The 13,519-nt window shown below is 55.9% G+C and overlaps 2 protein-coding genes across 12 annotated transcripts in view; both read left to right on the forward strand.

The window, feature by feature from the left end:
* Window positions 1-33: 33 nt before the first annotated feature.
* On the forward strand, window positions 34-2,031 carry NDUFB6 (NADH:ubiquinone oxidoreductase subunit B6). Its single transcript, XM_040591095.1, has 4 exons — window positions 34-300; window positions 380-472; window positions 1,045-1,089; window positions 1,879-2,031. Exons 1-4 carry the CDS (start codon window positions 121-123, stop codon window positions 1,945-1,947), a joined length of 387 nt encoding a protein of 128 aa, XP_040447029.1. The 5' UTR covers window positions 34-120; the 3' UTR covers window positions 1,948-2,031.
* Window positions 2,032-7,862: 5,831 nt separating this feature from the next.
* CAPN15 (calpain 15) overlaps window positions 7,863-13,519 on the forward strand; it is a 60,689-nt gene continuing 55,032 nt past the window's right edge. For 9 of the 11 annotated variants that reach the window (XM_040590626.1, XM_040590631.1, XM_040590629.1 and 6 more), the window contains exon 1: window positions 8,050-8,147. The gene's annotated coding sequence lies outside the window, so the exon portion shown is untranslated. Of the gene's footprint in view, window positions 7,961-8,049; window positions 8,148-13,352; window positions 13,430-13,519 lie in introns of those variants that run through there. The other 2 variants (XM_040590634.1, XM_040590635.1) reach the window with 2 other exon arrangements.

Below are 13,519 nucleotides of genomic sequence, written 5' to 3' on the forward strand. Positions count from 1 at the left end.
ACCCCCGCGCACCCTGATGACGTCTCGCACTGCGGCCGGAGGGCGTCATCGCCGCGCGTCGTGGGGAAGGACACGGTGCCCGCCTGCCGCACCGGGGCCGAGACCGGGGACGGCGGCGCCATGAGCGGCTACACCGAGGACGAGAAGCTGCGGCTGCAGCAGCTGCGCGCCCTGCGGCGCCGCTGGCTGCGGGACCAGGAGCTGAGCGAGCGGGAGCCCGTCCTGCCGCGGCGGCAGCTGGGGCCGGTGGCCGCCTTCTGGGAACGGTTCCTGCAGCCCGGCGGGTTCTGGCGGCACCAGGTGAGCGCGGCGGGGGAGCGGGGCCCACCCGGCCGGGCCCCACCGGACCGGGCCTGACGCGCCTCCCGCTGCCCCGCAGGTGTTCAAGGCCTTCCAGAGCGGCACCTTCGTCCTGACGCGGGTCCTCGTCCCCGCCTGGATCATCCTCTACTGCTTGAAGTACCACATCATGGTGCGTCCCTGCCCGAGGGGAGCGGGGCGGGGGGGGCCGGGGCCAGGCCCTGGGAGGAGCCCCCTCACGGCGGGGCAGAAGCAGAAGTGGCCGCGGGGGGGGGCTGCGGGACGGCCTGGCAGAGTGCCTGCTGCAGCTCACGGCAGCCCCGCCGGCTCTTCGCCGCTTGCCTTTCGGTGCTGGGTGGTACAAATGCAGGTTTGTGGCCTGCTGTGGCCCTGGGCAGCAGCGGTCGCGCTGCCCCCCGCGAGCCAGGGAGCTGTGCCTTAGTTGTGGCTTTCCTGGAGGATCTGTGAGCCTGGGGATAGCTGGCACTGCTGTGGTGAGGGGGGTGGCCAACACTGACCATGGGATAGACCTTCCACTAATACCATCTCGTCTTGCTTGGGAGGTGTAACTTTATTAGCCTCGGGTGTTTCTCTGACTAGCGGAAAGAACCTGGCTTGATGAGCCTTGTACTCAGTAAAGCCTGTGTTTAAGAAGCGTTGTTTTCCCTAGTTTGGAAATCCTGTGTACTCTCTCTGGGTAACGCTCCTTTTTCTTTACTCCTTCCCTCTCCCTCCCGCTTTCAGAAAGATCCGCATGGTGTTGTTGTGTCAAATCCACGGATATTCCCAGTAAGTCTGTTAATACTTCTTTAACTTTCCAAGCAGGAAGGGGGTGACTTGGGGACAAGTGCAGGTTTGTGCAGGGAGAATTTCTAGAGGGATGTGCTTGATGCAGTGGGCAGGCTGCGCAGGAGCAGCACAGCTACCGTATTTTTGAAACGTTTTCATCTTGTCCTCAGAGCAGACAGTCCATGTTTCTTACAGTTGCATTTTTTTTGCATAACAGCCTCCTAATTGTGCTTTATCTAAAATAAAATTATAAAAAGTTCCATCCCTAACAACGACATAGCAACATACTGAAGGTCAAGCTGCGGGCCTCTGACTTCAGCCTGGTTACCCACTCGAGTTAGGTCAGCTCAGTCAGCCAAGATAGCGCCTGGAGCTGTAACAAACATCAGTTGGGCACCAGATTGATTTTTGAGGGATTACGTAGCTCTTTGTGGGCTACAGGCCGTGGGCTTGGAGACTGAACCTTTAAAGCTGTGCTGTGTTGAAGGCGGTTATGCAGTGCTGTAAGTCCAATACTCATTTTTAAAACAGGTAATCTCAAAATGTTTGGGCTGCTGTTCTGTAGCTGAAAAGAAGGGGTGAAGTACAGATTTCATATCATTTGGCTACGGTGATATTTCAGCATCCTGGGAAATGTTGAGTGAATGAGAGTGTTCTGAGTAAGCTGCGGTAAAATTTTTTTTTTGTCTGGAAGTGGGGATGATTGTAGCTTAATTGAAAGGCTGCACTGTGTGAAGGGAGAGACTGGGTGCAGGAGGAAATGCTCACTGTGCTCTCTCACTCCATTAGGGGGACAGAATTTTAGAGACGGGAGAAATTATTCCACCCCTGAAAGAAGAACCCAGTGAGCACCACTGATGGCAAAAAGCTGATTTCCTCCTTCAGTGAACAACATGAGAACTGCAACTGCATTATCTCTTCTATAAAAGAGTCTTTATTCTGCATTGCCTCAGTTTTTCTGTCATTTACTTTCTCCCTAGTCCACATTATTCCAGGTGCTACTCATATGGCAGTTTCTTTTGCCTTCGGTGAGTTTTATTGTTAAGCCCTGGTGATCTCTGCCCCCCACCTTCCTCCACTTTTTATGTCACCTGACAAGATCTGGCAGCAGGGGGATGTGGGCCTAACAGTAACAGGAGGGATGCTGTAGGTCCCAGGGAAATGTGGAGTAGTCTCGTGAAGGGAAGGGTGTTATGGTGAGCTCCTGCGTGCGCGCACACACAGCGGCCATCCACTTCCAGTCTTGCCAGCCCATTTCTACCAACCTGTTCTCACAGAGACTTCCAGTGAAAATTAAGCTTCCACCTGTCACCTGCTTCTCTGCCAAGAGGGGACAGCAGAAGTGGCGCTGCTGCCAAAAATTCTTTACCCTTTAGCACTTCCTTCTCTGTCTTCAGCCCTTCCTGAGTTGGAGTCTCCCTGCCCATGTTGGCCCCACTTACGGGGCACTTTGTACTGGGTAGCACCAACTTCATGATGTGCAGGGAGTTGATGATCCTTATGGATCCCTTCCAACTCTGTGGTCCTTTGGGGATAGAAATGGTTAAACCAGCAATCCAAAGGGTAACTGAGGTAGTAAGGGGAGGGGCTGGGACAGAAGCCTGTGACCTGTATTGCCAGTCTTTGTGAGGTCAGAGTGACAGGCAGGAGCCACCTGCTGTGCCAGGGGCGGGGGCAACCAGACCCCTCAGACCTCTCCTAACCATCGCACCAACAGGGACATGGCCAACGCAGGGCTGAAAACTCTCCTGCAATCAAAGGAGATCAGAGAGGCCATGGATTCCACATCAGGCATCTATGCTCAGCCTGCAGCCTCCAGGCCCCTGCTGGGCCTGGGTGTCCCCCAGGCCCTCACCAAGCCCACAGCGGTCTCTTTCCTCCGGTAAAAGGCAGCTCAGGGTGGGACAGCAAGTAGGGAAACAAGTGGAGGGGCAGTCATGGGTTGTGAGAGGGCAGTAGGATCCCGCGGGTTGTCACTGGGGGGCTCTAGAGGGAGGTGCTGGGGAAGCTCGAGGGTCCCTGGCAGAGCAGGAGAATCAGCGGGAGTTGTTGGCAGGCACTGGGGCAGGTGGAGAGTCAAGGGGGAGACTGGGGAGTTGGTGGGGGCTATTGAGGGTTATCTGGCAATAGGGGGGCACTGGGGTTAACAGAAGGGTTGTGGGGGCTGCAGGGGGGTTGGGGCCTGTGCGTCCTTCCTGTGGCCACAGAGGTTGCTGCCCTGTGGCCATGGGGGTCCCCATCACTACCTCTGCCCTCGCAGCACAGAGCCCCCCAGGAGCGCTTCTCCCCCAAACTGCTGCAGCCTGAAGCGAACCTATGCCTGCACCAACTTGGTGCTGCTCAGCCTGGCTGACCCTGATGACGCCACAGATGGGGAGGCTTCCCCTGGCCCCTGTCAACGCATGCTGTGCCCCAAGGATAACAGAGCCCACTGTCCCACTGGTGAGTAACCGCTGCAGGTGCCCCACCTCCCTGGGGTCCCCTGACACCCCCACCTCACTAATGAGAGCCTGGTTGGGATGCCTCACATCTCCAAGGTGCCCCTGCATGCTTCTGCAATGCTTGTGAGGAACTGGGGACTGTGATGTCTCCTGAGGACACACCACACCCACGGGGATGCCCGATTTCCCCAGGGCTCCCGCATTCCCTTGAGGAAGCCCCGATGCCTCTTCTTCTCTAGTGAGAAAGGACTGCAGGGAATTCATAGTACTCCAGAGTCCCATGGACATCCCCACAGCTCTAGAGCCTTGCCCTGTGCCACGAGTCCCTGGGATGTGGGGCCCAGGTGGCTGTTCTAGGCCACAGACTCAGTCCCAGGTCTCAGAGGCTGGTGTGGGTCAGCTTACAGAGCCCCAATGTGGGGTCCTGGGATCATCTGGGCACTTCAGAACAGACAACCCTCCCCGAGTAGAGGGAATGAATACCTTTTCCTCAAACAGGGAGGGGTTTGAGTGTCACAACCCCACTGAAAAAGACAATACAGGGCATGGAACACATCCTGGCGCAGTTATGGCAGAAGCATTCATCACCACCGCCTCATCTGTCCACTGAAGAACACGGCACGTGGCACTTGGCAGGCAGGAGGGCTACCCACCCGCTGTAAGGCACCGTACTGCCAACAGCATGTTGGACCTGTACCTTTCAACAAATACAGTGTGGCTCTTCCCCTGGGGACTCTGGGCCTCAGCAATACCTCTCACGTTCTTCGAGTCTTATTTCCTTCTTGCGCTACACGTGGGTGATGTGTTATCTCGACAATGAAATCAAAACTCTTCTGGGTTTGTACAATATTGTTCCCTTAAATGTCCTGCTCTGTTACACACATGCATACACCATACACACGTGGACAAGCAGGAGTACCATCTACAAAACTTTCTTTTGTGTTCCCTACTAGGTAAAAAAATCTCACTCTGATCAGTGACAGATACACATACATAATAAATATATATATTTAGTCAACAGTTACAGTTCTTTGCACCTGTCCTGTTGCAAAAAGCCTTCTGTTACAACAACTCAAGGACATGCAGAGGAAGACTTCCTCTCCAAGAGGCGATGGACCACATGCTCTGAGCATGACCTTCCATCCAGCCCTTCAGAGAGCCATCAGGACCTCCTTGTTCCTTAGGCTGTAAATGAGAGGGCTGAGGGCAGGTACCAGAAAAGAGCTCCTGGACAGTCCCAAGCTAGGGCAGACTGGAGGCAGAGAGGAGGTAAGGATGGAGGGAAGTGCTCAGTAAAAGCTTGGTGTCTTGGGAAACAAGGACTGGAAGATCCTTGTGTGTCTGAACACATTAGCTCTTCCTCTTACCTTATGCACCTCAAATAGGAGCTGCTGGTTCCAGCACTGGCTGCAGGAACTTGGCCAGGAAGCCTCCCTGTGCAGCCTCTGCTCCTTGCCACCCCCGAGCATGCCATCCTTCGTGCCTGCCTAGCTGGGTCTGCTCTGGGTCAGCTCCCAATTTCTCACACCCCCTAGAGCACCCCATTGTGCGCTAGCTCACGGGCAGCACCAGGCAAACTCATCTACTGGAGGAGGCACCGAGGATACGGAGCCATCTCATCAGCACCTGCGTCTGCACTGACAAATGGTGGAATCCGTGAGGATTTGTACGGCATTTGCTTGTTGGATCTCTACTGTGGAAGTCTGTGGGGCTGGACAGGCTGCAGCCTGGGGCGCTGGGAGCGCTGGCTGGTGCTCTTGCAGAGATGCTTTCTGTCAGCATTGCAAAGTCGTGGTGACTGGGGAAGAGCCTTTGCAACTGGAGGAAAGCAAGTTTGGCACCGTTGTCAAAAAAGGCTCGGGATGACCTGGGCAGCTGCGGGCCACCCAGCTTTGCTTCAGTCCCCAGGAAAAAACACTGAATGAGTCCTTTCAGAAGGCATGGTAGGTGGAGGAGAAGATGGGGAACAGTTAGCATGCAGTTACAGTGCCTGAAAAATGTGATTGCTTTCTGTGATAAGATGATGAGGTTTGATCAGGGCAGAGCAGTGGATAACGTTCCCCTTGCCCACAGCAAGGCTTTCAGTGTGACCAAGGCATTCGCTTTCCTCCAGAAACGCAGTTCACCAAAATACTGATGCCTTTTCTGTGTCAGCTGATGTTTGATTCTGTTTACAATCAATGACAGAAATAGGAACTTACCTGGAATAATTGGAACCCTCTGTCTTTCTCTGTTGCTCATAGATGAAGATGTGATGGCCAGTACAATTTACATGCATTGGTTTATACATCTAAAATTAGGCAAATCCCAGTTTGTGTGACTTCCTAACAGAACATGCTGACGTTCATCCACTACCTAAAATTGCTTTGTAACTCGGCAGTTTTATACATTTATTCTCCAAGTACAGAGAGCCAAACAGATAATGTAATTTCAGCCAGGAACTCCCCCATCACACCAGAAGAGCTGGGTGTCAGCAGCTGTTTTTTTCGTGCTGGGTAGGTACGATGTTGAAACCCACACCGAGTATGGAGTGATTCTGCCCCTGCTTTCTTCACTCAGTACTATGCAGTTATAGTTCTCGTGTCTCAATTAATAACCATATGCATAACAAAAGGGGCTTAATTAATTGCCCACACATAAGCATGCACAGACATTTTAGGTACTTTGAGGATTCCTCCTTGTCTCCAGCTTCTATTCTGTAAAGCTGAAGAGAGCAAGGATGAAGACATCCATCCGATACGTCTCATGTGACAGACCTGTGTGGACACCTCAGACACCCCAGGGTACCTCATGTGGCCCCAGATGCCAATGTGCAGGCACTGAATGGCGTCCAAATGTGTCGCCATGAGCTGAGTTCTCATTAGAGTTAACACTCAGTAGTGTAGATGGTGGTAGGTCTTACTTGAAATGGCCATCATGGTGTAGCCAGCAGTTTCTTTCTAAGCCCAACTTCACCTTTTCCTCAGGTGATCCCAACAGGTTTTGCCCTATGATGGGCAGGGGAACCCCACTGGCCATTCTGGGGTGCTGACCACACAGGCCCATGCAGGGCTGTGTGCTGGATACCTGCCCTGTGCTTTCCTTGGGCACAGGCTGGGCACCGCCGTGTCCTGCTATTTCCCCAGTCTGGGAGACCTGCCTGTGGGTGACGGCAGCGGGGGCTGCACTTCCCTGGGTCCACCCTGAAGAACAAAGGCAGGGCTGCTACTGCCTCCCCTAGAAAAGATCTGGCTCCAAATAAACGCATTGATATGACTAGCAGTTACATCTTACAGAGGTGAGCAGAAGCAGAAGCTACCGACTTGGGTTTTGCTCTCTGTGTTGCCTTACAGAAGGCTGACAGGTCTCCCCGATGAGTTGCCACTGGCTCCCCTCAGCTGCCCGCACAGAACACCTCGGGTCCCCGCTGGGGAGGGTCCAACAGCCGGATGATAACGTGTCCCCTGTTGAGCAGCTGTCCTTCACTGAGCAACCATTAATCCCCCCTTCGAGTGCGGTGGCATGCACGACACTGCTTCTGCTGGAACAACGGCCCTTTATTGCACACTGCGTATGCCAGGCCGGCTGGGCCGGTTCGCGTCTGGGACCCCCCCTCCCCGTTGGCACTTGTGACTCTGAGAGTGGGCACCCCCGCACCCCGGCCTCGGCAGGTGCTCCTGCTCCTCTCCCTGCAGCGGGAGGCTCCCAGGGTCTTCTGGAGCGGGTGAGCGGGGCAGGGGCTGGCTTGGGGTGGCCGGGCTGGGCTGGGGCAGGGGCTGGGCTGGGGCTGGGCCGGGGCAACCTGGGCTGGCTTGGGGTGGCCGGGGCTGGCAGCGGGGTGTGTAGGTGTGGGGGTGGTGGCAGCCCTGGCCCCAGCTGCACCCACCTGGCCACGCATGGCCCCGGCACGGCTCCTGCGCTGCGGGGCTGAAGCAGGGCTGCACGCCGCCCGGAGGGCTGAGGCAACTCCGTGCCGCTCTCGGCTTCGCTTCATGTGCCGCCAGGTCATTAAGATCTGTAATTAGCCAGCGTTCGCCTCCCGGGCGGCTGGGCCGGCCGCGCAGCGGGAAGGCCGGGACACGCCCGGGGCCCGGCCCGCCGCCTCCTCACGCCGGGGCCCTGCCCGGGCCCACGGGCAATGGGGGTCCCAGAGCGCCGTGAGGCCGGGGCCCGCGGGGCCACAGACCTCCTGGCCTGGGGCGGCGCTGTGCGCTGCGGCCGCAAGGCACGCTGGGAGTTGTAGTCCTGCCCCTGAAGGCCGCGCCGCGCCCGCCGCCGGCGGTCCCGAACCACCGCTCCCGGTGCGCCCCGCTCGGCCGCCGCCTTCCGCTTCCTCCGCGCCGCGCCCCCCGGGGCTTGTAGTCCCCCCGCGCGATTCACGACGGCCCCTGCGCTCTTTCCGCGCCGTAGCGCCCGGGGGCCGGGATGGGGCGCTACGCCACGGCGGCGGCGTAAGGGCGGGCTCGGGGACTCCGGGGCAGGCCGGGCCGGCGGCGGAGCGGGAGGAAGGCGCCGGCAGAGCGGCCGGGCGCCGCGGCGGGCCGGCGGGCGGGCGGGAGGGGGTGGAAGTTGTTCTGCCCGGGGGAAAGTGCGGAGCCGGGGGGGACGCGAGCAGCAGCGCGGCCGCCTCCATCCCAGGTAAGCGGCGGCGGGAGCGCGGGGGAGGCGGGCACGGGCCGCCTGGGGCCTCCCGCCGCAGCACCGCGGGCCGCGGCTCCCGCCAGCGCCGGTGGGTCGGAGCTCTCCCGGCCGGAGCCCCCGGCTGGGCCCGGGGCCGCCCCGCACCACCTGTTGCCGGTGGGCCCGAGCCCGGCGGGCTGGGAGCCGGGCCTGGAGGCCGGGGCGGAGGGGGTCCCGCGGCTGGGGGCAACCGGGAGCCCCCCGGGGGCTGTGCGGCTCCTGAGGGGGCCTCGCCCGGGGGTTGGGGGTGGCCCGAGGGTTGCGGTTCCTGGCGTCGTACCTTAGCCCGGCTGCGCGCCCAGACGGGGTTTTGATGAACTTGAGAGTCGTGGGGAGACTGGGGGGATGGGAGGGCTTCGTGCACCCCCGCGCTGCGCCCCCTTCCCTGCCTGCGCCGGGCCCCCGCTCCGCTGGGTGTGGGGGGATCAGCCCGCCCGGTTCCCCTCTCGGGAGCCTCGTGTACGGCCGGTAACGGGCACGGTGCTGCTGAGCGTCGGCTGCTGGGCTGGACCACGGCGCAGCCCCGGAGGTGGCCGGGGACCCCTGTCCTTCAGGTCTGCCACGCTACCCTCCAGGTTAGAAACCCGCCTGCGGGGGGCTGAGCAGGGTTTTGTGCAGAGTTCCCAAAGCATTTGTGAGTTTGGCCTTTAGAGCCGGCTGGCTCTTCTGCTTGGGTCTCTGAAGCATCCTAAGGCTGTTCGGGCCGTGATGCCTCATTCAGACTCCTGGATTTTACTCGTGTCGGCTCAGCTGCAGTTGTAAGCACGTCAGCCTCCAGCCCCTGGATGCAGAAGTCTGTTAAAACGGATGGAAAGGCTCTGTGTGCTGGCCAGCCTCTCCATTTTCTGAGCAGCTCTTCTCTCCCTTCCTTGTGCTTCTTTCTGGGTACATCCCTCCCAAGCATCGAGGAACAAATGCTTTAGAGTGGTCGCCTGATGAACTGTTGGGAGAGATCGGAGAATGTGTACGTTGTGTTTGAAATGTCATGTTGTTTCCTCCAAGTGTTTTTTCAGATCAAAATCTCAGCTGGTGCTCAGCACTCTGTAGGCCTTCAGGCCTGGGATGCGGATGGGTGGTTTTTCATGGTCAGACAGAAGGTTATCTGAGAAGTGCTTACTGTACATGGCTTGGGGCGATCGTGCATGGACAGTGGTGCACAGCTGCGGGTCAGTTGGGAGGTAATGGAGGCCAGGAGATGCGTTTAGAGGGAGCCAAGGTGGAGACGGGCAGTGCAGATCCCAGCCGCTGGCTCATGGAAATAGGCTGCAGGTCCCGGACTGTAGCCCTTGTGATCTCAACACAGAGCTCTTGCCATACTTTGTGCATTGTCCGTAGGGGCTTGACCTTTGGGGCTGTGTGAGGTGCCACCTTTCCTAAACTGGAGCAGACCCATAGTGGCAGAACGGCCCCATGGCAGACTGGCCTCCTGCAAGTTTGCTGGTGGCTTTTCCCTGGCCATTTCTTGAGACCCACTGCTGAACAGACTGGCTTGTGCCCGTGAGTGAACAGGGCAGGACTGAGCTCTGCCTGAGGAATGAGTTGCAGTAGCAGAACATGTGTCAGAGAGGCATGATTCAAATTACTGCGATTTTATGTATGTGGGCATATGAACTAGTTTAAAGTTGCATCAGCTTCTGTTTGTGTCCAAGGCTTTAACAGTTGAAGGCAGAAGGCAAGACCCAACATTGCTCCCTTCCCCGGGTGGAGTTGGAGGGCTGGAGAGGCCTTTGAAGGTTTGATGTGACTTGCTGTGTTTGCTAAGCCATATTGCTTTGGCAGGAAAGAAAACAGCTTCCTTGAGCCTGATGACTTGGTCGTGAGGGAACCTGAGGCATGGGTGTCTTTTGAATCAGAATAAATATTGAAAACCAAACCGAAACTGCTAAAGTTGCACATGAAAAAGGTCAAGTGTTCTGCCCAGACTTGGAGCTGTCTCATAGTAGTGGAAGGGCTGGGTGGCCCCGTGGAGGGCCCTGGATGCCCCCGTGAGATGCACCGATTACCCCGGCGCTCTCGGGTGCTGCCTGCAGGGTACCTTTACCTTTCTTCTGGGCACCCTTTACCTTTTCTCTAAATACCGCTGGCTTTGTGGAGGGGAATGACCTGGGCCCTAGTGTTCCCTCAGCCAGCTGAGCATGATTGGCTTTATCTTGTGGAAAATATGCTGCTTTCATCCATCCTGGAGGTTTAGTGGGAGCTTGCCAAGTTTGCAGTGGTTGCACGTGAGACCTAGAGAAAGACCCAGCCAGTCTCCAGGCTGGTGTGTGCGGACGTGGCTGTGCTGATCTCCACTGGTGGGGATGTCATCTGTTCACAGGTGAGATGCAAGTAGGAGAAATGCTTTTTTCCTCCCACTTTCCCGCTTTGTCTAAAGCCAGGCTTTTTCTTTTTTTTTTTTTTTTCCCCCCTGTGTCTGGGTTTGTCCTGGCCCTTTCTGCGAGCAGAAGGGCCTAGAAAGAAACGGATCCTGTGGCATTTCCGCAAGTGAGGGTCTTTTTAAAGCCGGGGAGGCTGGAGTGAAGGGCTGTGGCTGCCTGTGGTCAGACCCAGGGGAAGGGAAAGAGGAGGCTGGTTTGGAAAACGTGTGTTGGAGCCCGGTGTCCTGTTGTGATGGCTTTCTCCTAGCATGCAATGCTGGGAGGAAACCGATTTGTGGAACTTGGGGCTCTGAGAAAGGTCGTATCCAGTGCAGCCTTGGGAAAGCTGCTTATGCGGGTGGGATAGGTGAGTCAGTGGCTTCCTCCTCCTTTTCCATCATAATCCCACTCCTCAGAGCGAGAAGTGCTGTCTGCTGTCTCCTCACGAGCCTCCTGGACCTGCCTGCATTTGCCTCCACCTTGCTGGTTGCTGTTGGACCCTGCCTGAGTATGCAGCCCTTTCCAGGCTGCTGTCACTGAGCTGGGCAGAGAGGAGCAGGCTGCTACCAAGTTTTTGTCATGCTCTTATTGCTCTTTGGAGTGTTGATGCTTGTCTTGTATTTAGTAATGGCAGCTGAAGAAGGCAAGAGAGGCAGAAGGGCTGTTGCCTGCAGCCAAGAAACATTTAACTCATTTAACTCTTGCCCTCACAGCTCCCTTCCCTGTGCGTTGGCAGCTCTCAGGTTAGCTGATAGGAAATACCAACGATGTTCCCAAAATTTGCTCGTGTTCCATTGCTTGAAAGATGCTGAGGGGTTTTGTGTGCCATTTCCTCTTGCTCTGAAAAAATCGGCTGCTGCCTTGGTGCCTGGGCAGGAGGGAGAAGGGGGAGGCCTGGAAAGGAAATAAGATCCAAAGAAATGTGTCACCAGCAGAAAGAGCAATTGTTTTCCTGCATTTACATTGCAGAGCGACGTCCTGTTCAAGCAGCCGATGTTTGACAGCCAAGATAATACGTTTATATTGATGTAATTAGTGGGACGTGGAGTTTGCTGAATGGCTTGGGGGCAGCATGCTTTTCAGGCTAACTCCGGCAAATAGATCAGGGAGGATTGGAAAGCTGCCGTGGGTTGCTAGAATTGGCCCTTTGGGTTTCTGGAGGTTGAGTACATAACTGCTGATATTTCCTATTGTGCTGTACCCTGCCTAGTTGAAAAGAAAATAACTTGAGGGAACACGGGGCTATTTTTGCCGGCTTGTGATGATCAAGTCTGATTTCTAAAAACTGAAGCCGAGTCTTTAGGCTTGCACATTAAAAACGGTATTGGAACCATATCTCTGTTCCCCTACAAATGCATGCCTCTGCACTTTGCCAGTGGTGTAGACTCTAATGTGTGTTCTTAAAAACCAGAAATAGCTCTTCTGTTCCTGCAATGCAGCCCCTTTTGTAGCAAGCCAGGGCGCTAACTAAATGCTCTGGGCCTGAACAGCGTCAGCATTAGAGGGGGGTGTCAGGGAGGCTAAGCTGGCGTCTCACCCCAGTCCTGGGATTAGCAGTCCTTACGGAAGCTGCAGTGTTATCAATGCACATTCACTTGAGTAAAATAGAGACTGAGACCTTACAAAAAGCTGTCACCCCCCTCTGGTGATACCACCCAGCTGCGTTTCTAACTTGGTGCTTCCTGTGGCATCAAAGTTTCCCCTCCAGCATCATCAAAGTTCCCAGCCCCAGCCCAGGTGATTTTGCTTGACTGAGGGTATCTCTGGCAGCTTCCCAACTTGTGTTGTGTTCCTCTGGCAGCAAAAGGTCCTTCTGCTCCTGTAATAAAAAGGTTTGCAGAGAAGCTATCTCTCAGACAGCTTGGCTAAGTAAGAAGTTAACTCCCCTGTATTTGTGCTGGTCTGTGGAAGTGGGAACATGGCGCAGACGTCCTTGTGTGCTGGGCTGTGTCCTCCCTGTCATGGCAGCTCTGCTCTCTGGAGAGGTTGCAGCACTGGTGTGGTCAAGGTCTTGCTCTCCAGCTTGTCCGTATCTGTCACCTGCCTGCAAGACTCAGGCCAGCGGGCAGGGCTTGGGCAGTCTTTGGAATTTCAGCATAGCCAAAAGGCTTTATTTTAAGCTGCTGGGTGTTAAGCGGTTTCTCTTCCTAGCCCATGCGTATGCAAACACGTCTCCTGCAAGAAAAATGACATGGTGTCACGCAGACTGATGTAGGCATTTGTGGGGTACTCCATCCTCTGGTGTTTGTCTTGCTCGCTCTGTAGCTCTCATAAGCCTTAAGCCTTTCCAGTGAGCAGGAGCGGCTCAGCTGTCTGAGTGCCTTGGGGATGCTGTGGGCCTGGAGTTCCTTATGTAGCCAGTGACGTACAGACCCTTCTCCTAAAAGGATCAGGCTGGTCCTTTTAAACCTTAATCAGTTCCTTATTTACTTTTTCGTAATCCCTGAGTGGTGTCACTTGCCCGCTCCGTAACGTTCTCCATTTGCTGGTTTGATTCCTTTGGCAGTGCGTGTCCAGGTGTTTCACCACAGGTTGTCTTTTCCTCGCTGCCTGGAGGCCTCAGTGGTGCAGAGCACTGCAAGAGAAAAGCTCTTTGTGAATTCACGCTAACGTACCCCAGGGACATCATGCTGCACCTGACAGTGCGGCTGTGGGGAGAGTGGGCAAGGTGGTGGGGGCACAGCTGGGTCTGTTGCTCTTGTGTGCTTCTGTCATGCTCCCGAAGAGGCTCAGTGATCACATTATTCTGGCTGAATCCTTGTTTGCTTTTTCACTCCTTCCCCAGTCTGAGAGTGTGCTGGTGAGCCAAACAGTTATGGACAAGGGTTCTTGTTGCCTCCAGCTGATAAAAGGCCATCCCAAAGGAGACAGCACTTTCACAAAGTATGAAATTCATTAAAACAGTTTGTTTCGAGAGCAGAGAATATGAAGGGAGAAAGGGAGATGTCTTGGGGGAGGGAGGTTTGCTGAGGC

The sequence above is a fragment of the Falco naumanni genome, chromosome 4 (genome assembly GCF_017639655.2).
Source record: "Falco naumanni isolate bFalNau1 chromosome 4, bFalNau1.pat, whole genome shotgun sequence".
NCBI lineage: Eukaryota > Metazoa > Chordata > Aves > Falconiformes > Falconidae > Falco > Falco naumanni.

Excerpts from the sequence above, each read along its gene's own strand:
- NDUFB6 (XM_040591095.1), top strand. The coding sequence starts at position 121 with ATGAGCGGCTACACCGAGGACGAGAAGCTGCGGCTGCAGCAGCTGCGC. Across the intron at positions 301-379 it reads GCGGGTTCTGGCGGCACCAG|GTGTTCAAGGCCTTCCAGAG; the intron begins GTGAGCGCGGCG and ends GCTGCCCCGCAG. Across the intron at positions 473-1,044 it reads GCTTGAAGTACCACATCATG|AAAGATCCGCATGGTGTTGT; the intron begins GTGCGTCCCTGC and ends TCCCGCTTTCAG.